The sequence below is a fragment of the Melitaea cinxia genome, chromosome 14 (assembly GCF_905220565.1).
Source record: "Melitaea cinxia chromosome 14, ilMelCinx1.1, whole genome shotgun sequence".
Lineage (NCBI taxonomy): Eukaryota > Metazoa > Arthropoda > Insecta > Lepidoptera > Nymphalidae > Melitaea > Melitaea cinxia.
The window spans coordinates 11,657,548-11,685,275 of NC_059407.1; the positions used below are offsets into that span (position 1 = coordinate 11,657,548).

A 27,728-nucleotide genomic window follows, 5' to 3' on the forward strand; every position below is an offset into this window, starting at 1 on the left:
TTATCGACGTTTTTTAGGACTAAGAAAATTAGTATTGGACGGTTATGCAGAAGTACGTTGCCAGAGTAGCTCGTATATAAAGAGAAATTAAAATTTAAAAAGCTAGGATTTTTTTTAAAGTTTAGAGTCGAACACCTATTTAATAAAATGTATTCATAGAATATATCTTACATTAATCATTACATTAACTACAACATTCAAATCTAACTACTACTTACATAGTAACGCAGTTTGTTGTAACTTGATCTCTATAATATACGTTCCTTTTGGGGTGGGTTTTTATTTTATTTCAGATGACTTGATTTTTATCTATAAATATAAAAGACGTAGCTATTTTTCTGTCATTATTATTAATATTATTTTCATTTAGCAATAGACAAAAATCTTAAATTTGAATAAATTTTAACCTATTTAATGCACTTCAAAAATTTGTAGTATAAAAAGTTTTTATTTACCTTAGCTACGTCTATTATAAATATTTTTAGTATATTTGGCGAATATCGAAACACGTATTACAAAACAATCCTTTAGATAGTTTATTTCTTTTCCAAGACCACGCTACAACCAACACGATAATAAACAAGCAAAATAAATGCCGATGAGAAATCCCCACGTTTTTATTGTCACATCATTCCCCACAGCAACATGCAAGGCTTGAGTGGTGTCCTCACGCAGCCAGAAGGGCCCGTATGTTCTTAGGCGTCGACTGACTGTTTAGATGCTTGGTTGTGTATCTCAGGGCGTTTAAAAGAGGCTCCGCTTTGGGAGGGGGTTGCTGTTGAAGGAACTTCACGCAACCCTTGACGTCTACTGATGACGAACGGCAAAATGCCCCCGATGGGTGCACCCAGTCGTAAAGTATGATTAACCCTACCATGACTCGAAGGACCAATAGCGATGTCTCTTCACGACTGAATTGGGCAACAAGTTTTCTGAAAATAATAGTTTAAATGTTAATTATATTTCTGTTCTGGCGTTTGTTATCTATTTCCTACAATGAGTACGAGGAACATTAGATAAAAAACAGGTTTACGGGTTACATTAACCTATTTTATTAATCTAAAATCGCGTAATGCTTCCATTTGTTATGACGACCCGAATAGTGGTAATTATATCCGTACTTCCTTACGAACTTACTGTAGCGAACGTATTTCCAGATAAAGTTCGCGTACCTGATGTAAATAAATAAATAGTAATGGGTTCCCGTGTTACGTTGAACAAACAAGTATTTGAGTTTACTGCACAATAAAACTATGTATAAACGCGCGTTTGGGTCGTCAGAGACCGTCCACGGAATAAATGCATAAACCATGTCTTTGATGTATGTAAAGAGCACGTTTTGTGCATATTTTGTATGTATGTGTTTTGATATCATTTTAATATTAATGATTTAACCTCAAAAGGACCTTCACGATATTTCTATAAGACTGTCGGAAAATCTTTTATTTGAAATAGAATGTTATTCATAAAACAGTTGTATAGAGTATTCCACTTCAATTATATAAGGAACTCAATGTTCACTCAACGGTGCTCTAAATATTCCAGTTGAAGTATTTCGTATTCATACAGATAAATAAATAGTCAAGAACTAGCGACAAATTGCGTTGATTTTATTATATCTCGCTTCATAGTAATATTGTGTGTATTTACGATTCAGCCTGTAACATCCCACTGCTGGGCCTCTTTCTCCGTGATGGAGTGTTATGTGTGAATATCTAGAAATATTTTTCTACATCATAATTAATGTAAATAAAAAAAAAAATCTTTATTTACCAGAATATAGAATACGTAGTGTTATATTCAACAACCTACAATACAAAATATTGCATTAAATAAACAATTTTCGGTTCACAAATAATTAGGATGACAAATTTTACAAAATTTTTAGAAAATTTAATAATATGTTTTTTATGAAATAAGAAACATGTGCCAAATAAATCTATTTAACATTTCTCTGATCAGTAAAGATTTAATATGAGTCACTAAAAAACTAACTGAACATTATATTTTAATAAATGTGTTCTAAAATCCTAACAATGTCTTTATCATTCAAGGCACATGATGCTATTGTCACTTTCAATGGCGCGGTCGATATATTGGGCTACTCTGGGCATTAAACGGGCTAAGTGAATAAAAATATGCAGGCATTTATGTGTTTTGTTGTGAGCCAATAGATGTTACATTAGCTTGGACTTTCTGTGAATGATGTTAGCATGTGTCGCATAATATCAACCGAATACGTCTGATAAGGAAGCGGATAGCGGTCGTACGTCAGAGAATGACCAGTGCATTACGTCCTAAAACTTAGGATCGGTTTACGATAAACAAAGCTACCCGATATAAGACTTTATGAATGAGTGCTACGGTTGTATATTTGCAAATCAAATTTAATTCTACCAATGATTCCGTTAGAATTTGAAAATACAATATATCACGGCTTCAATGGAATTAGGAAGAGAAATTTCAATTCTAGTATCATATACTACATATACATAATTATATGAGACCATAATTAAATATAAGTCAAAAATATAATCCGATAAAATTATAAAAATAGAGTAGCTTAGAAATAAATTGAGCGTTTTAGGAATAATTTGCACTAATTAGGAAATATTAGAATTATACTTAGACAAAGATAACAATAGAATAAAACGTGGTAACTTTACACAATAAAATGTATGATGTCACAAACAACATCGGTAATAAGGAAGTAAATAGACGTAAATCGAAAGGGGAGACATTAAGTGCGATGTGAGTGACATTTGATTTATCATTATTTCATTAGCGTTCGTCGGGTGCGAGCTGGTATCATGTGTCGAACGACCCCAGGAATAATCGACTAATATAATGAATTCGCCCTTGTCGCAATGACGACGAATAATATTCACGTGCATTCTGTGCATTTTCATAAAACTTTTTTATTAAAATCTTAACCTTGAATCATTATATTAAGAATTTAGTAATACTCATATTAGTAATAGAGATAGTTCCGTAATTTATCACTTATAAAATATGTTATGTATTAGCACAATTTAATAAACACAAATAATTCCATTTAACTTCTGTTTTACTTTTTTTGTTTTAGGTGTTTTTTTCGTGTACGTTGTAAACTGTAAACATAGGTATAGTTCTGGCTAATAAAAGTAGATACTGAAAAAACGCGGCATTTTAAAAAAAAACCACATCCTGGCAACTTTAAAGACGCGCTATCTTGTTTATTTGTGTTTTTTTTTCTTTTTTTTCGAAGCTATTACCATACTCTGATTCCGATTCTTCCCAATCTGTTAAAATCGCCGAAATGTGTCAATTTTTATAACAAGATTTATGTTGCCGAGTATTTATAGTCCTAAATTCTAATTGTGTTTTCAGACGTAGTAATTGGGTTAAGTAAGGTTTTGAATTGGTTTTATATTTATATTTAAATCTCAGTAGGTTTCCGCTAGATATTCCCAAATTAAAGAGGTAATATACCCGATGGTGGAAAGCCTACAGACCCTACAGTGTAGCCATTTAAAAAAAATAGACAAAAAAATCGAGTATCTACTTTCGTTAGCCAGACTATATATATTATAAAATATTATATATTATAACATTTCGAAATAAATAAATTTTAAAGTGACTGTCAACTTAATCAACCTGTCTTGATAATGTATGATTTTGATTTCAAAATATAAATACGAAAAAAATACTCACGGATTTTCTAACATTCTCAGACAGACTTTTGCCATAGTGCTAAGGGTTTCTGTAGTATTTTCTAAGTCTTGTTGATTGTCGTTGACGAACTGGCTCGTAGCTTCAGATAGTACTTTCAACATGGGCGTCGCTTGTGCATAGAATAGCGACATCCGGTTTGCGACCTCAGCGCCTATGTGAGGTTCCTCGCCGGGCGGTAATTCCGCGTTTATGAGACCACTGCGGGATACGATTCTTCTGTAATAGCTGAAGTCGTTTTGAATGGCAGGCGTCTTCATCTGAACAAAGGAAAATATTTATGACGGTTTGTGAAAAATGTATGTTATACTTTATGAGTACGCGAATGTTTTCTTTTAAAAAACCCTTTAATTGTATATTTTAATACCGAGTCTTGACTATATAGACAAAAATTAAGCATATAATACAATTCATAGCCAAATAGTATTTTTATATAATAAATTTTAGAATTTTTATTAAAACCTCAAATTAAATTTAAAGTGGATTTATATTTACTGGTTATCCGTATTCCTAGTAAGCATTATAAGCAAATTTAAATTATTATCATACCATAATAATTAAATTAAATAAATATCTACACAATAAACACACTGTCGTCTGTTCCTAAAGTAAGCAACTTAATGCTTGTGTTATAGACTACAGCCGACTGGTGTAGCTACATACATTTTTTTCCATAAACATACTTATAAATAATACATATATAAATAAATATTTAAATTACACCCAGACTCGGGGTGGGAATCGAACCCACAACTTTCGGAGCAGAAAGCAGGATCACTATAAACATCTCATCTCATTTATCATCGATATCCTTATCGATTAGGTACATTTTACCGAGAAGGTCCAGCAATGCACGCTATTCTATACTTCGTACAACCGCTGTGGTGTAGTGGTGCGTGTAGTCGCCTAAGACATCGACGGTTTGTAGGTTCGATATTTGTATTTGTACACGTTGTACAACTGTAAATTTGGATATCTGTCCTTGTGGATCTCCTCAACGTGCCTCGGAGAGCACGTTAAGGCGTCGGTCCCATTTGTTACCATAAATATCTGATAGCGATCGTTACTCATAGTACGTAGTCAAAGGGCGTTGTTAAAGGTTATGTACGGTAAATCTTACCGATTCCCTACAAAAGAGCTATGCTAAAAATATACCAAACACACACACACACACACACACATACACACGCGCGCGCGCCCATGACCACGCCCACGCACACGCACACACCCACACACTTATACACACACAGAAACATGCATAAATAAACTCTTTTTTTTGTCTTTTGTGATTAAATTATGATAATGTTAAGTTTTTTTTATTTAATAAGTATGTGAAAGAGTGGGACATCTTGACACAGGTAAAACACTTACTTTCCAACAAAGGTATCATGTTATGTGAACGCTTTTCTAAATATATATATATATATATATATATATATATATATATATATATATATATATATATATATATATTTTATAGTAGGGAACCTATCTGCCAACCCGCAGTGGAGCAGCGTGGTGAATTAAGCTTTAATCTGTATTTAAAGCTAAAAACTGTATTTATAATTTCAATCCCCAAACAAATCGCTATTATAATTCAAAAAAACGAGGCTAATTTTGTAACGTACTAATTTATCACTTAAATAAAGTAAATAAACAATCCTATGAAGAGGAATGAGTCAGCTCAGTGGGCCGAGGTCAAAGCTAGCTTTCTACTATAATATTGAATATTGGACTTCCCTCCCGGTTTCACGCACTTGAAAATTAATTGCAACTGTTACTATCAGTAGTGGCGTGGTAGTAGTGGTTCCAAAGCTTATGTTACTTTCTAATAGTAGATATTTGAATCGGTTCAGGTGTTCCATAATATAAACCTTTTCAAAATTACTAGATAGCGACTTTGATCGCGTGGATTATACAATTTTGGATGTAGTTTTTCTCTTGTTAAAAATAGCCTTTCAGTGACAACGTTATCGTGGTGAAAGAATTTTTAAAATCAGTTCAGTATTTTTTGAGTATATCCATTATAAACCAACAAAAAAATCTAATATTTACTCTTTATAATTAAGTCGATATAATTAACAAATATATTTTTCTCTTTTTTTATGTTATATTAGTATAGATACGGAATTCTCAACGTCAGCGATCTGATAGATGACTAACAGCAGATTATGAGTAATATTAACAAACAGTTAATTTTGTTACGTAAAGAGAGTTTAAAATAATGAAAATTAATTAATTAATTTATTTTGTTGTTCACTTTAGTTCGTGTTGTGGCAATTAAAGATAAATTTAGGTACTATTAGACGTTTTTAGAGTTCCATAGGTTTTATCTAGTAGGTAGGTAATAGTCAGGTAGTAGTACCTTGGGTTTCTCGATCGCGGTTTACATAATTAAAACAAACAGTATTACAAATAGTATTACAAAAATGTAATCTGCTATGTTTAGATGTTACAAGAATAAGTTCGATAAAATAGTAGAATAAAATCTTGCAAATTTCTATCGTATGGGTTGTAAATAAGTACTACGTTCAAAATATTACGTGTGTGGAAAGCCACTTTGCAATGCTTCTATGTACCTATTAATTTGTCAATGTCGAGTCCTTCCTTATCTGTCAGATAAATTGTAGATTTGGGATGGGCAGAAAAAGTCACAACTATTATCAAAGAAACAGTGCCAGTTTTATTTAAATAAACAAATATAAAATAGACATATTCACTGCAGCCTATCGCAGTCCACTGCTGAACATAAGCCTCCACAAGGTTGCGCCAAAAAATGGCACGAACTCATGTGTTTTATCCATAGTCACCACGTTGGGCAGGCATATTATGTAATACATATAAAGTATATGTATATAATTAAGTCTAGTTGATGACTAAACTACTAGGGATTTTTTATTTATTTATCCATGCATTACTTAGCGTAGCGCAATTGTTTTTGATCTGTCATAGCATGCGATGGATGACGTTATATTAATCGTCATATTTATGACATTACTTTCATAATATCATTAGTATTGAATACTAGCTGACTCGGCAAACACTGTAGACACCACCATATTATTTTCGTAAACATCAATTATTTTTTAAAATTTCCTTTACAAACTTTGCCCTGATCATAACGAAGACGAAAAAAAGTTTTATCCGATTTGGTGTAGTCGCACGGAAGTTATACGCGTACATACATTTCATATAGACATATTAATACTAGCATATTACGAAATCTAACATCGTCAAGGAGGGTAGAGAACATTTAATTTTTGAACATAAATGGCAACTTATTAATTGATATTGTAATTAATACACAATTGTAGCGTGTAATTACACTTTTAATAGTATTAACAACTCTAATAATCTTGTTCTTCAAACAGGAAACTAAATTACTTAAAAAAACTTAATTACTTTTACACAAAGTTTATTGAATTAAGTCACGTCAAGCATATAAATACTATTATTTTAATAAATATGATCAAAACAACTGGGTGTAGTCAAAGGTCAGGCGGGATTCGATCCTGTTATCGATTCAATCCAATAGTCCATTGTCTGTTCAAGTCCGAGACTGAATTGGAAAAGGCTTTAGATTCCTTCAACTGATTCACGGATAGCTAGACTTACTGCTTACCATAAAAGGTCACCTTTCATCACATAATAATAATAGGTACCTTATCGATTATTTTATTTATATCTTTAAAAAGACCATTGAGTGTGTGTAAGGCAAATTCTTTGCGTCTTTATAATTTATTACTCCTTTTATTTATACTTTGATCAAAGAAAACATATAAATATCCATTCTCAACATTTCAAAGCAATATTACACCAACTCTGTACTTTTTAGAGGAGGATCTTAATTGGCGGCATATTTTAAAAGACATTGTGTAAGACATAAATTGCTTGCAACTTTATATTCACTCCTTTTATAATTTGAAAGAAAAATACTGATACGTACTTTTGAGACTTCCAAGACTTTCTATACCAAATAATAATAATACTAACTATTAATCGGCGGTACATAGTTCGAATGATAATCAGAAAGGCCTTTATGGAGTTTATGTGTCATAAAATTTTACTGGGTGTACCGATTTTGATGATTCTTTTTTTAATTGAAAGCTGGTGCTGTCCATGTGGTCCCTTTTAAACGTGATCGAGATCTGACACGTAGGTTCTTTTTGAGTTATCCGTAAAAATTCTTATTTGAGTGGTTATTTCGTTTTATTTTCTTTTGCAAGCAAACACAATTATTTGCATTAGTAATATTATTAAAGAAAGCGTTTTTTTTTTTAGCAAACATAGTATAAATGTATGTTTATAGTTCTTTAGATCTAGGCTAGACATTGTCTCGCCTTCGAAAACTCTCCATACGAGTATGTCGGACAAAAATTGGGTCAAATTTTTACCACCCAATTGTTTTCTTTGTTGTTGATTTCGGTCGAATAACGTTTTGGATTATGGTACTTACTTTGTGTTCGTCGAATTTCAGCACAAATTCTAATATCTCTGCGAATTGTTTAACTAAAGCCTGTTGCTGTTCCAGATGTTGTGTGGGACTCATCGATCCTCCCACTAATGAGCCCAGAAGGCGAGGTACTACCTGTAAGGTAAATATAATTTAACTATTACATACGCTTTCAAGTTTTTTACATCAAAATAGAAGTTTCCATTAGACAAATTTTTACGCGACTTTGCCTGCGAACATTATGAATTGTCCAAAAAGATTGTCTAAAAGTTTATTATAAATTAAATTAATCACTCACAAATAATTTATACCCTACATTTTGTTTTACAGATTCCTAAAGTTTAATTGAGGTTAATTTTATACATAATTTCTGTACTATATTTCTTTCTTCTTAATTTCATCTAGGACGAAAACTTATTCAGACAGACGAAACTATTCATGATTTTGTTTTTCTATTCTATTCAGTATGTAATACGTATTATATCTATTATCCCTTTCATATTCTAATATCCTTCCCTTTTTACATTTGTCAAGGATAAAGTCATGCAAATAATTAAAAACATTGTTGTCGGCAGAAGATAATAAGCAGAGACAGTATAACAAGCTGTGTTCAGACAAGATGGAAATTTTAATATTCATGCTCGGGATTCGGTCAGCTTGAATATCATCTAGTTCGGTATTAAACTTCTTACCTCTCACGTTCTGTGTTTATATGTAAAATTTATAAAAAGCAAAGTTTTGATACAAAACATCAAAAATCCCATAGCAATGTATAAATAAAGCAAATTACGAGGATAAACTTATTTTACAAAATTGTCAAATTAAAAACATATAAAATGGGAATATTAGTAATTAAAATCAATCTGATTTGTCGTAATATATTACGTCTGAGGGCAAACAATAAATATATCATTAGCGCAACGTAAAAATATACGGTCGGTGGTCTAATAGCTTTGAGTTTCGAATGACCGCTTTATGTCATTGCCGCAGTATGTCGTTTTTAATTTTTTATACCTACTCTGTCCAAAATTACTTTTTTGTTACGCTTCCTCGGGTAACAGGAATAATTTTGGCACTAGCTGTGCCCCGCGATTTCACCCGCGTTAATTTAAGAAAAAATAATCTAAAGCCTCCCGCGGTATATGGGCTATCCAACAATTAAATTTAAATTTATTGCTCCACAACCTACATTTTCCAGAGAAAGTCCCATAAAAATCGGTTCAGCGTTCAGGAGATTAGCCCAGAAAAACAAAAAGACAACATTTTTAAAATTATTTGTTTGTGTTTTAGTTTCGTGTAAATAACTACAAGCACTTGAAAAAACAAATATATTGAAATTACCGACCATCACTTCCATTTTTTTTTTTGGTGGATGTATCTGATTGTTACTCCATAGCTGTTTTAAGACGATGATAACAATAATAAAATGTTATATTTTTATATTCTGATGGAAATAAAACACAATTGAATTTTAAATATTTTTCGTATTTACGTTGAAATTAGGAAATAACCAAAGTACACAATATTTATAGAATTAACATGAAGTTTATTTAATTGAAACTAATTTTTATTTTTTTTTAGACAAATTCTGCCTGTGATCCCGAATCAAGTGTATGTGCACTTGGGCTCTCGATTGCCCTACACAATACGAGTATCTAAAGTGAGAACCAATTTTCTACGAGTCATTGTAAACAAAGTGATTACATTACAAACGTCCAAAAAGGCGAGAAACATTACTACAAACAAAACAAAATTCGTCCAAAAATAGTGAATTTTCAAATTATAATACCTACGACCATCAAGTAAGAATACACGTTTCACTCCGTTAGGTGTCAAATTCAATACGCTTCGGATTAAGCAAAGTTCTGTCGGAACCAAATTAATATTTGAGACGGCTTCGCCAAATGACATATTGTTCGTGGTGTACCAGGTAGGTGGTAGGTGTTATTTCAATAAAGTACGCGAACTGTGACGTGAGGCCGTTCGGTAATTTCTGGTGACGGTTGAATGAACTGACGAACGGAAACAGTTGTTAGCTAATACTAAGATTTTATTAAATAAATAATAACAAAAATGCCCCACATTTTAAGAGGAACGTCACGAAACTAAATAAAATATGAACCTAATCAGCAATAAATGCCCATATTGAATTTATTGTTATTTTCCTGTTGGGTTTTATATGACCCATAATTGTATACAATATTTTATATATATATGTAAATATTCGTTGTCACTAAGTAAGTAAATAAAAGAATCTATCAGAAGATCGTAGGTATTAGGTACTTAACATGATAATAAGAATGATCAATACTTTTTAAAATTTTACAAGGTTTGCGGTTAGAGGTCTCGTTTAACTGGTTTTTGATTTGAAGAGCGATACACTATCATAACGTCTGTTTCATGTCGTTCACCAAAACCACGTTTTGTTTAAAATTCGCTAATGCAAAGAAATTATTCACACTAATATAAAATTCTTGAAAAAAAAAGGGTGTTTACACCCAATTGATTGATGGTAGCTAGGTACTTATTTTGAGTGTGAACATTAAACGTCATCACGTGAATGTATATTAATACGTGAAGCAAAAACTTTGTTATACCATTTTTACGAAAATTGCACGGACGGAGGAGTATTAAATTTCGCACCCTTATAGTTTATATAGAGGAGTACAGAATCCTATTTTTTTTTTAAATTATACATAAAATATATTAAATCAATAACATAAAAAAAACATTACACAAAACACACACTACCATGTATTTGACACACACACGCACATATTAAATTAATTATGGTCGAATTTCGACCACTAGGTGACCACTAGTTTTATTTGATGCATGAAATTTTAAGTGTTAAGGTTAACCAATTGATTTGTCTATTTTGTTTTATAAAAAAAACTAATTTTCTTGCTTCCTTGTACGTCGCTGCGAATTGAGTTTATTTCGATTCTTTTGTGCGCTGGTACGTATTCGATCCGGACAAAACCACCGGAAGCCGGAAGCGAAGTAGATTTTAACAACTTGGGAGTACTAAAAGATTTTGTTTGGTCGATTGCCAATTCGCTGTCAGCGAAATATATTCTCATTACTGGGCCATGTTTTTACAATAAACTTTAAACGTTGGATAAAGCTTAAAATATTTTTTTTAAATGTATTGAACTTGATTTAAACAAATTTATTGGCCTCTTCGTTGGCTAGTGGAATAATGTATCGAAGACTTAAATGAAGTTCTAGTGGCATGAATGTAAAACGTTTGTGGAATCAGAACCGTTTGCATAACCTCTGCATAGGAAGTAGCCGTTGTTTAGTCGATTAGGTTCCAATTGCAACAGGAGCGCGGATAAGCAATTATTTCTATTAGCTCTCTTCCATATCCTGAATCGGATTTCATTTGCTATTCAGACATTTATAGACAAAGATTCGTAAAACATATATATGCAAAAAAAAAAATAAAAATAAGAATTATAAAGTGCCATATTGTAAACTGTTGTTATGTTATAAAGATACTCAATAAGGTATTAAAAAAGTTTTATTACATATATTAAACAAACCGCGGTAGGAGGATTAAGCTTTATCATCAGAATACACGCTTTTGCCAAGCGATTTTTAGTCGTTGCAGTACAATAGTACATTAATTAGCAGGTACAAGGTAAGTAAATTAAAACAAGAATGTTATGACGTAGGAAATATAATTATTTAAAACTTTACCTTTAATATTAAAGTTCCAAGTCCTATTAAAAGTTAAAATACATATTTTGATGGCGATCTGATCCAATTCATAAAAACTAGAACGTTTTGGAATCATATCAGAAATCTCACTTTTCTTTCATTCTTTAAATATCTATCAATAATATATATTTTTTGAAAAACAAATCAGTATAAAAGTGACAGACTTCTTTATTAAGTCTTCATAGTCGTTGTGTCGATAAGTTGAAGATAAATTCATCACTCTTATCGACCTATTATTTGGACCTAGAAAAAGTCTGACGTGAGACATCTAGTTTTAGTAGAAGACTAACGATAAGATGAGACGCAAACCATTGTAAGGCACAAAAGGGACTTTAGGTATCTCCGCGGATTATGACTTCGTCTAATTAAAAAGATTTTAATAATTTTGCCTGTACGAGACGTGCCGCGTTATTAACATTGGTTGAAAAAAAAACCAAAGGACCTCCTTTAATTATGTTCCCGGGTCTGGGTACTGTTTTTTAATAATAATATTCCATTGTTATAAATATCATAAAAAAAAAAAAAATCTAAAGAAGAATATTAATTTGTGAAATATGAAATCCTTTTTTTATTATTTATACAGAATTATGTGTGTCATAAAAAGGGAACAAAACTCAGTTCTTTTGTCACGTCTTGATACAAAGATAAATCTAAAATTACTAACACTGATAAAATGAAATAAATATTTTCCGATAAAAAATTTATCTGCTTTGAATGGTATAAAATCCAATAAATAATATCATAATATCGAAAGCATAACTTTGTTGTGTATTTGTTTACCTGAAGTTGGTGATATTATTTACGCATACAATGTAGTTCCCGCAACGATTGTATGCTTTATATAAAATGTGGTGAATCACAAACCGAAGTGAGTCACGTGTCTGCGGTTGTTTTCGTACTGACATCCCAAAGCCATCAGGGCTTGCAAATTAGAGAGATTTCAACATTTTGTGAGGGATTTATAAGCGATTTTGTATTCGAGTAAGGTTAAACACATTTTAAATTTCGTAATCAATGTATTGGTTTGAAATAAAATTTTACAATAAAATAATTATCTTGAAAAATTTCAACTTTCATTACTCATTCAGTATTCAGTAACGTAAACGCTTTCTATGTTACGGTAGTCTTTTTCTTGTAAGTCATATTGTACGTCGAAGTAGGTTTTTATTGGTCTCGTAACCCTAAACACAGTAAAGGATAAAGTGGGATTCGTTTCAGATGACGTAATATTCCGTAAATGGTATCAAGGCGAGGCGAACACGTGTCCGACAAAATAAAGTTGGGATATTACTGTAAGTTGCTTGCTTTTGGGGGCGACTTGTTTGATTAGGACTCATTGTTACTTATCGAATTATACTTTACTTACCTCTTAATGTGTGTATACTTTGCTCCCACACGTAGAATTACATTGGAGTGCTTTATATGTATTTTTAAAGATAATTGAGACATATAGTGATATGATTCTCAGTGGAGTGAGTACAATAGAGTCCTTTGTCCATATACCTACTTTTGGGATAGTTAAAGACTACCCAAAATTCGTTATTAACGCAATAAATTATTTACGAAAAGGCATACCCATTACTTGATAATGTGACTGTTCGCGCATTTAAAACATACATGAGTATCGTGATTTAATTTATAGTAGGTGTTGTGTTACATTGATTACATTAGGCGCTTCATAGATTATGCGGCCAAGTTTACAGTTAAATTAACATAATGTATTAATTAACTGCGCTATAAAAAGCGTTATGCATGTGCAACTGAACTGATAAGATTGTATAGACCAGGCGCTAACTGTTAATTAGTGTTTGATTTTTTAAACTATTTGAACTGTATTAAAAACTATAATACAAATAATCTTATATTTGGCTTGCAAACGAAAAAAAACATCACTTTAATTTATATCGACAGCAATACAACGTAATAGTAGTTTTAGGGATATCTCAAAAAGTACTCCTTAATCACGATCAAATTTAAATGAAACCACACGACAAGCACCAGGTTTTGGTTAAAAAAAACAACATAATCGATATACTCATTAACAAATATGAAATAAAACAAGCAAATACAGACGAACCGATTACCCCTTCCTTTTTTGAAGTCAGTTAAAAACTGTTGATGGAGTTATGAGAAAATTTGCTCTTTTTTATTTAGTCTCAAACTATTACGACCTCAATAAAGCACATCAGTTAATTACTATGAAATTGAAAGGAAGATAAATTCGGTTGGCTCCCGAGCTATATTGCACTCGCTTATTAAATTAACACCATTTGTCGTTCAATTACAAGATTTGTGCTATAATTTAGATGTAAGATGATAACTCATGCCTGTTCCTTTGTCGCAATAATTGAAATAATGTTTACTTATATTGTGATGTATTATAATAATATATTTTTATATCGTTTCCTTCTTTCCTTCTTTGGTATTTCATAATTTATGTTCCAAGTTTAGTGCATTTTCAGGATAAATGTTACCTTAAATTCGATTTCAACTTTTGGCTGATGGTACAATGCCGTTACAATTTTATTTATAAGTATACTAATTAGAAGACCTCGTGAACTTGGTACCTACATATATACATTTTTTTTATCCATATATCGATTTTTTTTTAAAAATTCTTTACGTAGCTTTATTTTTTACGTAGATTTTTATATAAAGTAAAAAGTTCAAATCAGGCGAAAATATACATACGGTAGATTTATAATTGTGAACAAAAATCAAGCAATTCAACGTAGGTAGACGAAAAACTAGTCAAGTAAATACGAATTATTAGAGATTACTCAAAAAATACTTGTAACAACTCAATTTAATTTAAATGGGACCACATGACAAGCACTAGCGATCGATTAAAAAAAGTATCATCTAAATCAGTCCACCCAGTAAAAAGCATTAATAACTTCTGAGGTAACACACATAAAACATACAGTCGAATTGATAGCCGTAGATAGTAGATAGATTTTGAAGTCGACTGAAAAGAAACAAAGAATTTTCTTTTAACGAAACCGGTGATTTTTATGTACTACATCGAACAGGGCGATTATTTGAAGTTGCATATAAGTCACTACTTAAACCACTTACTTAATTTAAGTAAGTGCAAGGTTTGCGACAGAATGCAATTATTGAACGGGCAGAAAGTATACTGAGTGCAACGTACCGCATGCACCATTAATTTGGTTCCACCTCACGATCCAGTGCTCAACGAGTGAGGAATATCTTTTTGTACCGATATGCTTTTTATCAAACATGTCTGAGCTATACTCGCGTTTATATGTAATCCACGTTGCTATTAAGGAATAATAACATTCACGAGGAAAATTTTAAAATAAAATGAAATTCGTTTCGAATTCGTTTTTATTATAATTTCGTACAGGAATTCAAAGTTTTATCCTAAAGGGAAGTATTTAATTAATTTTAGATATACATACTTAAATACCTATACAATAAAAAAATAATAACAAATAAATAATAATTTATAATAATTCTTTCATTCATAATATTATGTCGTGCGATACACATCAGTCTATTGCAGTCCACTGCTGGACATAGGCCTCCACAAGCTTGCGCCAAAAATGGCGTGAACTTTTGCCCATAGTCAGCACGCTGGGCAGGCGGGTTGGTGACCGCAGGGCTGGCTTTGTCGCACCGAAGATGCTGCTGCCCGTTTTTGGTCTATGTGTTTCAAAGCCAACAGTTGGATGGTTATCCCGCCATCGGTCGGCTTTTTAAGTTCCAAGGAGGTAGTGGAACTGCGTTACCCTTAGTTGCCTCTTACGACACCCACGGCAAGAGAGGGGATTGTCTCGGATATACAGTCCTTTATTTGAAAGACAAAAGAGCGCCAATCATATTATAACGATAAGAACGAACGAAAGTCTAGAAAAGGTGCAAGAAAATTTGCATACGAATATAAATTTCTGATACGAAAATATACCTACGGTATATGAAGGAAAAATGGCAACAATAATAATAATAATTTGTGTTAGTGCATGCAACGAGGTACCTTAGTACTTGAATATACATAATAATTTTATCAATAATATGAAGTGTAACAGTTTGTACCTTTGAATGAACATATCTCATATTTTTTAGGTTATCGTTCCAGTTGAAATAAAAATACAAACCTCAGTTCTCATTTGATTAGTCTGTTTATTAAGGGCATTTTAAGCTATAAATTATAATGAAATGAATTCCAAAAACATATCAATAACTATAATTCTCAACTCAGTTTAAATTTGAGATACATTTTTATTAGTAATAAGCGTCTCACTCATTTATGTATGTAAATAATCTACATATATAAAAATGAATGTTTGTCTGTATGTCCTTTATAGAATCGTAAGCTTTGCATTTGATCATGTCACGATCTTCAGCACTGTGTTGTGCATGAGCACAGAAAGGTTTCTCAGTTGGTACGACCAAAAAACAAAAAAACGTAGCAACGCGCGCAGCGTACAGCTAGTGGACATAAAATACATAATAGTTATATTTCAAACCCGTAGTTTGTATAAAATTTTAATTAAAAAGGTTACGAAATAAACGTTTCATCATCATTCGCGTTTAATGAAGATAACAGTGTTGACCTAAATCTCGTTTAGAGAAAAATGTGTTGTCCCAAGTTGAATTTCAAGTTGCATATGATAGCTTTGAAAGGTCGCACGTCATAATAGAAGCGGGTTTCAATTTGATATCCATTGTGGCGCGGTTAGATGCACTAGAACACCGGCGTTGTCTAGTTTAAGACTACATTTAATAAACTCAATAATGATATGCGGTCTACGATTTATTTACGTTACATATGAAATTGAGGTCATTCGACTGTTTTCAGTTTATCATATTTATGTAACAACTTGTGTTTATTTTAATAATCCAACTTAATAACAGTAATATTGTGAATAAGCGCTATTATTATCGATGAAGTTTCGTATGACCAAGTAAACAATTAGTAATGTGAAATATTTGCTAAAGTTTTAGTAATACAAACACGAAAAAGTGACAAAGTTTTCGAAATAAACAATACTTTTTGAATATCTTTTAGTTTTCTTCTGAAACTATAATAATAAAAATATCATACGTCAAACAAAGTAAAAACCTTCCATTCTAATTAATCATTATTACGTTTGACTGATTGCCGCGTTGGTGCAGCGGTGTGACACTGGTTTGTGGTTGTTGCGCTGGCGGTTGCGGGTTCGAACCCCGCACATGACAAAGATTTGTTTTGACTATACAGATGTTTGCCGTGGTCTGGGTGTTTGTCCTTGTCCTTGTGGGTCTCCCCACTGTGCCTCGGAGTGTACGTTAAGCCGTCGGTCCCGCTTGTTATTACGTACATCAGATAGCGATCGTTACTCATAGTAGGGAATATATCCGCCAACCCGCATTGAAGCAGCGTGGTGGATTAAGCTCAGATCCTTCTCCTACATGGAGAAACAGGCCTATAACTATAACAGTGGAATATTACAGGCTGAAGCGTACGTTTGACTAATAGTCGTTCATATACGACGTATAGTCGTTCCTATACGATGTGACGCGAAAATTATAAAAAAAAAATTAATACGACTTTTGAGGCCTTTTAAATTATTCGTTTTTAAACTTCCATTATCTATTTGTATACCTAAAACGATAAATAATAAATAACAATAATATTTTTGTGTCTAAGCTTTTGAAGGTTATTATTTATTTATTTATTGAACAATTAGAATGTTGGTACACCAAATAAACTTATGTTGTAGATACCTTTAAGAAAACATTACCCTGTACCATTTGTCGCCGAAATTTGTTAAAAATCTAAAACTATATATAAATAACATAAACACACATAATCATATAGAAGGCATATACCTAAAATAAAACGTTTAACGAATTACTACAAATTAGGTATTAATTGTTTTCAGTTACGAAAAACGGAAAAAGTCAAAATCAAAATCAAAATAAAAAAATAGCTTTATTCAAATAGGCTCCAAGAGCACTTTCGAATCGTCATTTTACAAATTAAAACTTTAAAAATAAATTATTATTTTTTAAAAGTGAAGCTACCACCGATTCGGAATGTAGATTCTGCAGAGAAGAATCGGTAAGAAACTCCGCAGTCAAATACGATTACTACTACTAGGAGTCTTGTTTTAATCAATAATTTATATATTTTAAGGACTGACTAATAAAGGCTAACCAAAACTGGAATTGGATTTGGAAGCAAGTTGTGCAGCATTGTTTACATATAGGAATGGATTTTGGATATAGGAATTCTGAAAATGCATATATGTAGGTTTTTTGTATTTCGGTTGTGACAAATACTCGAGCGAAGCTTTTAACTGAGGTAGGGCACAGCAGGAATTTCCTGCTCAAAATATGGATCAGCCCGACTGGGGAAGTACCTCGACCTTACAGAAGACCACAGCTAAATAATACTGTTTTCAAGCAGTATTGTGTTCCTGTTGGTGAGTAAGGTGACCAGAGCTCCTGGGGGGATTGGGGATTGGGTCGGCAACGCGCTTGCGATGCTTGTGGTGTTGCAGGCGTCTATAAGCTACGGTAATCGCTTACCATCAGGTGAGCCGTACGCTTGTTTGCCGACCTAGTGACATAAAAAAAAAAAAAGAAGCAGCTTGTAACAGCTTAAGTCATAGAAACAGATGCTACAAGAACCAGTTTTATTTTATTAAAAGTTGCTATCTACAATTGTCAAGGTGTATACGCGCACCTGCCTTTTTTACAAACTGAATGGGATTCTTGAGACCAGCTGGCATTCGGATTAACTCTTTTGACATTTGATGACAAGTGCAAGTTTAAACAAAAATAAGAGTTGCGGTATTCGGAAATGGTGTCTTACTAGTTTAGTTACCTATGAAATAACGATATGTCAAAAGACATATCATGTTGCATGTTTTATATTATAATTACTATTATTTACCATTTGTTATAATAACTGTAGGAAATTGTAGGCGTAAAGATTGGAAACAAACTATTGGTTGTTTTAATAAATAAATAGACTTTAAAGGCAGATAGTACAAGTTAAATTAAAAGTAAGTTTTAAAGTTTTACAATTTATAAATTTTCTTTTTAAATATTTTTTAAATTAAAACTTAAAAGTTAAATTGCGCGACAGATTATCTTGTTGAACTGTCTTCTGAGTCTCCTAGTATTATAAAGAACTAATTTATTTTTGTTGTTGTAAAAAATGTCTTGGAAGACATATCGCTTTTAATTTTACAACACAATAATTTACATTGTGCTAAATACAATACACGTGTAACAGTACTTTCTATCCTAGAACGGCAGTACAGCGTGAACAGTGGTATTCTTATGTGATCGATATCTAATCAATTTGCAAGAATTTTGCTATCTCTTGTTATTGTGAGCGTTATTTTTCTTGTTTCTTGCCTTTAATATGTAGGTGACAATATAAAATAAGTGATTGCAGATTATCCCATTAAAAATAGCAGAGTATTTTTCAGTGTTAAATATCAAAACTTATAACACCTCACATGTTAATATCTGTCAAACGATCGATCCCAAGGTGTGCTAAGGTAGATATGGATGCGGTATAATTATGTACTTAAGGACTTAAAAAAAATTACACGATTTATAATAGTGGATACATATTATCCTAAACATTGATGTAGACCCTAATCGCCCATCCACAAAGAAATGTGTCATTTTGTGTCGTTTTAGAACATAAAAAAGTTACCATTATTTAGTTTTGTATATTATCTTTGTTTTGAGTGCATAGAGCAATAATTAGTATCTATGCAAAGCCTCAAAAAACGGGGATATATATATATACAAATTAAGGACGCACGGTTGGTAGGAAGATGGACGTAACTATGACCAGTTGACGTAAATCTTAAAAATAAACTTCAAGAAATACGTCTACAACAATTGGACTACTTGGTGAGTCAATAAGCTGTTCGGTTTTAGGGCGGTCCCTAATCGGTGCTAAAGGAATACTATTACAATGACTCTGTTGTGTGGTAGACACGTCACAGGTTTGAGTAAAATTCTTATACGAGTAGGTATATAGTATTTATTATGTCACAATAAATTATAGAACATAATTATACTACCATTTTTTAAACAAAAATTAATAGATACAAATAAATCTTACATTTAGAAAAGGTCTTAAATCAATTAATGTATTTTTTCAGCATATTTTACTAGATCTTAAAAAAAATGTTAAGGTACCGAGAATTTTACATATTTGTAAATCCAAACTTTAAATTAAGAAATATTAAAATGCATTTTTGTAAAGATACTTGTACATTCTGACATTTCAAAAACGCTCTGACCCATAATGATTTCATGTTTATAAATTGCACGTGGTCGAAGTCATTGGAATAACTCGACTAATAAGGTTACTTTATTCAACGTTCATGCTTGGTATTGTTGAGCTCTATACTTCGAAATCGGTCTCCATGTCTCTTTCTTTATCAATGCAATGAGTTGAAACAAAACATTCGAATAGATTTTAATTAAAGCCTGCAAACCTATATCAATTTATGTGACGTTTATTATCTTGCGATCCGTAATGGATGCGAGCTTTTGATGTGACTAAATTTTGAATAAAACAAGGTGCATTTATGCGGACCATTGTTTTCTAACACAATTAAAAATAGTGGCAAGTTAAAAATTCTCTAACACTATGATATTGTTGGGTAAAATAAAAGAAATATTTGAAATGAACTTCATCTACTATATTAACGGCCATCATTCTGACGTAATTTTTGTGTGATTTTTAAATGCTGTAATTGAGCTAGATAAACTAATATTAAGTCTTCTCCATTCTACGTGACATTCGCGAAATTACTTCACTTTTTGGCACTATTAAAACCCATTGAATCCAAATCAATGAATAGATTAGTAATATAAAGAATAAGAGCTAATTACTTATATCACAATATTACTATTGTTTCTCTCAAAGATAGGATTAGAAATGAAACTATTCGCGAGAGAACGAAAGTAACGGACATAGACGGCTGGTCATCTGTGTCGCAGGACCGATGGCCGCTGGAGCAGATGAGTTCTCGAGTGGAGACTGCGTCTTGGCAAACGATGTGTGGGACGTCCTCCGGCCCGTTGGACCGACGATCTACGGAAGATTGCTGGTGTAGGCTGGATGAGGATTGCGGAAGACCGGGATGTCTGGCGCGAACTTAGGGAGGCCTATGTCCAGCAGTGGACTGTAAAATAGGCTGAACTAACTGACTGACTGACTGGCTGACAATATTACTATAAATAGAAAAATAACTTACCCTGTCTATTACTATATGAAACATAAGAAAAGTAGTTGGAAGATTGTATAAAGGCCACTTTGAAACCTTGTCAAGTATTAATTATTACTCGTAAGTCGTAACACTAGATGTCACGAGCGGTTTAGAGCGCCTTAACATTTGTGGTTACTCGTCTGTCATTTTGACTCACAGTATGATATCGTATCTTTAACGTACTTCAATAAATAAAGTTTCTAGTGCATAACTAGTTAAAATTAGACTTCATAATATTAGTATGACATTGTGATAGGTATTTCATACAAGAAATGACAAAATTAATAACAATAAATTTAATTTAATAATAGTATCTAAGAATTTTTATGTCCGCCAGTACTTTCAAAAAACATTATTAAATTTCTAATTCAATAAATAAATTTTTGAGTACTTAATTGATTGTTGCCTTAGACGCGCTACGTTTCAGCCCCCATTAATATCCCAATGCTAGGCATAGGCCTATTCCCTTATGTAGGAGAAGCGTCTATTTCTACGTTTTTATTTATTTGTAGAAGACGAATTTACACGAGAAAAACTATATGCTAAGTAATATGTTATATAACCTATTTTTCAATAAAGATCAATCAGATTTCCTTAAATTTTGTTGTATCATTAAGATAAAACCGTACTTTAAGATAAAAAAGATCGAATACAGTCACTCACGTTCAAATACCTGTCAACTAATATATAGCATTTATCATTTGTAGAGATAAATATATAATATATAATATTGTTATTGTTCATTAAAGTGAAATAGCTCAATTAAAATTTAATTCAACTGTCAAAAAGAAAATCTCATGAGTGGACGTTTTTTGTACTATTGGAAAGTAGTGTCCGTAAAGTTAAGTGTAACCAATGCCAAATGATAATTTGTCATGGTAGGCAAGAAAAATAGCAAAAACTACAAGTATGAACAACCATTTTAAATACCGACATCCAATCCTGATACCTCACTTAGGTGGTTCGCTATCAACGATCAAAGACGACTCGTTTCAGTCGAAACCCAAGTAGAACTACCTACAACAGTGCCTACTCCGTAAACTTCAGTGTCATCAGAGGTCAGTATGTTAGAGAAGTCAAAAAAAAAAAAATTATGAAAACAAAGAAGTCATGGACGTGAAATTACTGCTGGGAAATGATTTAAGGAGTAGGTTCGACGTGGACCATAACAAAGTCTTTACTCTGGCTACATTGTTGAATTCAAGATATAAACAACAGCTTTTCGAGACAAATAACATAAATAATTATAAATGTTTACTGAATATAAGAAGATATTATGTTCTTTTGTTTATTAATTTATGATACTAATTAAGTTTTCTTTCATCATTACAGCCTATACAGTCCACTGCTGGAAATAGGCCTCCACAAGTTTACGTCAAAAATAACGTGAACTCATGTGTTTTGCCCATAGTCACCACGCTGGGCAGGCGGGTTGGTGACCGCAGTACTGGCTTTGTCGCACCGAAGACGCTGCTGCCCGTCTTCGGCCTGTGTATTTCAAAGCCAGCAGTTGGATGGTTATCCCGCCATCGGTCGGCTTCTTAAGTTCCAAGGTGGTTGTGGAACCTTGTTATCCCTTAGTCGCCTCTTACGACACCCACGGGAAGAGAGGGGGTGGCTAAATTCTTTAGTGCCGTAGCCACACAGCTTCTTTACAAGCAAGTAATTTTCGAAACCTGTTTACTTAAGGAAATCTTGCTTTGCTTTACATTTCAAAATGTGTAAGACTTATTATAAAATAGAAATATTAATAAACAATCAAGCATTTTATTTAATGTAATTCCCTCTACGTACTGAGAAATATATACAAAGTAAGAAGCAGAAAGTTGGCGCTCTTTGCCGAATAGTCGCCGTGTATGATAGTCGCTGGATGGTGGCTTTACCGACTAGTCGGTACATCTCTAATCATTTACTTATTCATTCTTATTAGCCGAGTGCAAGATTGAGACCGCTTAGTAAGACGACAATAATTAACATGATAATTGCCGTTTATATCAGGGAAATAACTATGCCTACAGCAATTGTTGTTTATTAACACATATTTTATTACTGTATACGAGCAAGTTGTATATTTTCTATATCCACGCATGTTTCACGAAGACGTAGGTACTCGTTATATTTTTGAGCATTACGAAAATATCTCAATGTTCAATCGTCCGTGATAAAATGTATACAATAGTTATCAAGTCATTGTATATTTATAAGTGAATACCCGAGATAAGATTATGTTCTGTTATTTACAACGGAGGTTACATTTTGTAATAAAATTATAAAATAAGCTGACCTCATAAAATTCATCCATTAGAAATAGTTATTGTCAATATATAAACACAAAATTGTTTATGTTACTATTATTATAAATGCGAACAGTTGGGATGGATGTGTTTGTGTTCAATCAAAATGGCTAAATTCTTTGGGTAAAATTAGGCACAGATAGAGATTCATTTAGGCTAGTTTTTGTCCCCAAATATCCACGGAAACGAAAGTCAATATGAAAAAATATTATTATATAGAAACAGTAATGAAAACCAGTACCATTTGTATGTTATGGAGCCAAAATAAAGATATTAAAAAAAAAATATATATAATACATCTTTAGTTAGGCTCTTAAACAAATATTTAACACAACTATTTAAAAATATAATAGATATTATTGTACACATCTCTCTCGTATATATCCTATCGCTGTAATGTGACACCCATATGTCGGAGGCGGTAATTTTCTGCGTCATTTGTTGTAGGAAAACGAAATATTCCACTATCCACAAAGGCTACGATGCGCGTTATTTAAATTCTCACGCGGCTTCCATACGTTGTGTTTGATTGAATGATTGCCATATAGTTAAACATGGGATACAGTCGTGCATTCTATAGCGACAGTGCACACCCTCTAATAACAGGTTTCACATTCATATATGAAGGAAAATAAGATCAATTTTGGAAACATCAGAACTACCAATTTAAGGTATTTTTTGCTTAGTTATATGAAAGTCGTAAAAGAAGGGATTTGTAAGAATGTTATACAAGTAGTCAGCAGTAAGTACAACATTAGGGCGATGACCAAAAAAAAAACGTATTACAGATATTTTGTGTGACTCTCAGTTACTCCCGCTTTCACGTTTATTGCACTATCACGATCACTCATATCGTGATCTTTTATAGCCTATAGCCTATAAACAGCTTATCTAATGGAAAACATTGTTGCTGTAAGTCATCATGAAATTGAGTTATGAGTAGAGATTATTCTGGATTAGTGAGATTAAATTAACTGGCTAACTCTACTCTTCGTACTAGAGATAGTAGATACTAGATACTTTCGTTATACTTATTACTATGATAGTAACGAATATTGACTAACTCGAAATGTTCACATTTTAACACTGGGCAGGATTGGGGCTTTACCACACTACAACTTTTGGCTGCTTGTTTTATTTCTGTCCCCGTTTTTTTATCTAAAACATGTGTGTGTAGATGTAAAGCACTTACTTGCAATGGAAGTACATGTTATAACATTTAAATGTAAAAATTGAGGACGAAACAGTATTTTTAAAAGGTGAATGTATCATTTAGTAACAACAATAAAACGAGGCAATTTAAACATTTCCATATTTATTATATAAAGTTATTGAAAATGTATTTATTAGTAAGTGTACTATATAAAACGATATGTATTAAATATACCGAATATCATAACTCGTAATACGTTTAAGGAGCGTATGAAAACTTTTAAATAAATAGAAATAATTGCAGACGAATTCAAAATAATATAATAATCGATTCAGACATGTAAAGGTAAAATAATAGGTAATGCATTCGGGTGTCAGGTTCAAAACATTTTAAAGTTTCATTGTTTAGCGTAACATCGTCTATTGTACTGCAATGCGTCCTCGGTTGCGGGCAATTTCCGACTGTATTTAATACGAGTACCTATCGGTAAATAAATTTTAATACTGCGATTATGATACCCTTTTTACCACAGCTGTGTTTTATTTTCGATAATATTAGCATTGGTAGAGAATATGAAATTCGAGAACCGAATGTAAATACTTCGATTTTTTATTTAGGTATTTATTTCAGACATCTTTAGAGATTTCATCGTTGATGATGATTTTCTTCAAAATTAAATAACTAAGTATTATTTTTCAATCTATTATTTACATATTTACCGAAGTAATGTAGGTAAATTATACGAATCATAGTTTGTAGTTAGGTATTGAAAGTTTAGGTACAAATGTTTATTGTATTTCTTATTTTTTACGAAATATAGTATAAAAATTTATGCCTTCTAAATGGGGGTACCATGTCAGTGTTTAATAATGTATGGCAACACTAGTTTGTGAAGAATGCAGTGCAAAACGTCGATAAAGATATTTTTTACAAACATACTATTTATTGATATTGTTCGACATAAAAATAGCTTTAATAATTTACATTACATACACAATTTCAACTGTCTATCTATTACGATTATAAGAATTTAGAATAAAGATAGTCTGGGAAATAAGTACTCCGCTTATCTGTACTATAGTACCATTACACTCCCTACTGATATACTACATTACTGCAAAATATTTTAGTTTTAAAATTTAAAGTGTAATATATATAATATATAGCACGTTCAGTACATAATAATAAATTTAATTATGCCTAAATAATAAATAAATGTACACTATCAATGTCACATCTAATAAGAGTCATCTAACAAGAAAATCTTAAAGGATCTCAACTGTGCTTTTTATGATATCTTTCTGTTTGTATTTTTGACTTATCATAAAATGAAATAAAGCGGTATTATAAAAGAAATTCTACATTACATGTGCAGTAGTTAAAATAGAAAATTTATGAAATTATTTAATACTAGCTGCCCAGACAGTCTTCGTTGTGTCAAAAGTTAATAGTAAAAATTAATTTTTTTAAAATTTTTTTTCTTTAATTTTTATTTTTTTAGTTAATACTAAAACCTTCCATGGCCTTAAGGAACATATAAAATAATAATTAGCCATTTTCAAGTTATGCGCTTAGCAACATTAATTTTTATTTATATATTATCATTACATGCACTAAGATGGTGATTCTCTCGCATACAAGTGTGTGTGGTAACCTTTTGCTATTTTCCAACATTACATTCTAGTGCCATTCAGTAGCGGATGAGTTAACACCCCTCATCTCTACTAGTATTTGAAACATCATCTTAAAAATAAATGTACTAATGCTTTTTACTTTTGTTTATTCTTTTCTAAACTAGTAAAATAGAAATTATTATTCATTTTGGCTGTTCCATTGTCTCCCTTAAGGTTTACCCTACATCACTCAGTGATAACGTAGTGTATGACAGAGAATTTTTCCATAAAAATTAGTTCAGTGGTTTTTTAGATTTATACCTTTACAAAAAAAATAAAGAAATAAAAAACAAATTTATAATATTAGTTTAGACATAAAAATGTTACTTATGTATATAAAACTGTTCATTAAATAAAATGTTATGTAAAAATACTTGCATAAAAATTATAATAAATATTATTGTACCACTGCAAGCTAGGTATTTTTAAAGTAAAACCTTCTTAGCATACTTATTTTTTATTTAAATAAAATAGTAATATTGTTTTACGTATGTGCATCAGGAAGTTGTCACCTACTTGATAGCACAAATATCTTTTGGAAAGTGTTATCTATGTTTGTGACTTCATTAATCACAACTGATAAGGATAAACTTAAAATAGCAGTAAGCAGTAATAGCACTTTACATATCAGTTTATAAACATTTTTTTTTACATATATTTATTAATTTTTTTTTATTCCAGAGATGAAATGGATTAACAAAATTAATTAAATTTAGAAGCAATTAAAACGGAGTACAATCATAATAATAACGAGATTAAATAGATATCAGAAAAAAAATGTAGATAGGTAGATTGTACCGTAAAAAAAAAATTCAGAAAAACTATATAAAACTGAAAAATAAAATAGCTTACCCGCTTCAATTCTAACGAATGATTATAAAATCTGAGCAGTTTGTCCACTAGAGGCTTTACAGCGCGCCAAGCCCTTTCTTGGGTAATGGTCGAGGGATCAGCAATCGCTTCTCGTATTTCCTTACCAGCTCCTTTATAACACTGTATTTCTTCTAAAATTTTGTCTGAATCCAAAAGAACTCTCTGTACCTCCTCATAAACATCGCGTTCCGTGTCCGTGGGAGCAGCATTCTCAAAATCTAAGAATATGTCGTATCGCGGCGAAGAACAACAGTTTGAATCGTCCCGGGCCAACAGACTCAGAAGCTTTCCCATTTCGATTGATTTCAATCACAATTTAAATTTATTTATTATAAATACCTCCCGGATAGCATCGACTGCATTGCCTAGTAATTTCGGATTATAAATAAACGGTATTATTTATATGTAAAAATAATGAACAAGACCACCTAATTATTTGTTATGTACACTCACACTTTATTTCATTTCAGTTTCAGTTGTTAATATATTTTTTTTTAAATTAAAATACAACTCGCCTAATACACTACCAACGTTCGACACAGATAAAGCCCAACCAACTGAATTGACATTGACGGATGCAAAGGAATA

General features: G+C 31.8%; 1 protein-coding gene across 1 annotated transcript; it reads right to left on the reverse strand.

Moving 5' to 3' along the window:
* Positions 1–512: 512 nt before the first annotated feature.
* LOC123659508 (CYFIP-related Rac1 interactor A) lies at positions 513–27,527 on the reverse strand. Its single transcript, XM_045594720.1, has 4 exons — positions 27,120–27,527; positions 8,168–8,299; positions 3,694–3,971; positions 513–932 (listed from the first exon to the last, which is right to left on the reverse strand). Exons 1-4 carry the CDS (start codon positions 27,432–27,434, stop codon positions 668–670), a joined length of 990 nt encoding a protein of 329 aa, XP_045450676.1. The 5' UTR covers positions 27,435–27,527; the 3' UTR covers positions 513–667.
* Between the last annotated feature and the right edge of the window lie 201 nt (positions 27,528–27,728).

Bases quoted from the DNA above. Each gene is read 5' to 3' on its own strand.
- LOC123659508 (XM_045594720.1), bottom strand. From the start codon at position 27,434: ATGGGAAAGCTTCTGAGTCTGTTGGCCCGGGACGATTCAAACTGTTGT. The intron at 8,300-27,119 runs GTAAGCTATTTT...TTTACCTTACAG, and splicing joins ATTCGTTAGAATTGAAGCGG to GTAGTACCTCGCCTTCTGGG. The intron at 3,972-8,167 runs GTAAGTACCATA...TCCTTTGTTCAG, and splicing joins TGAAATTCGACGAACACAAA to ATGAAGACGCCTGCCATTCA.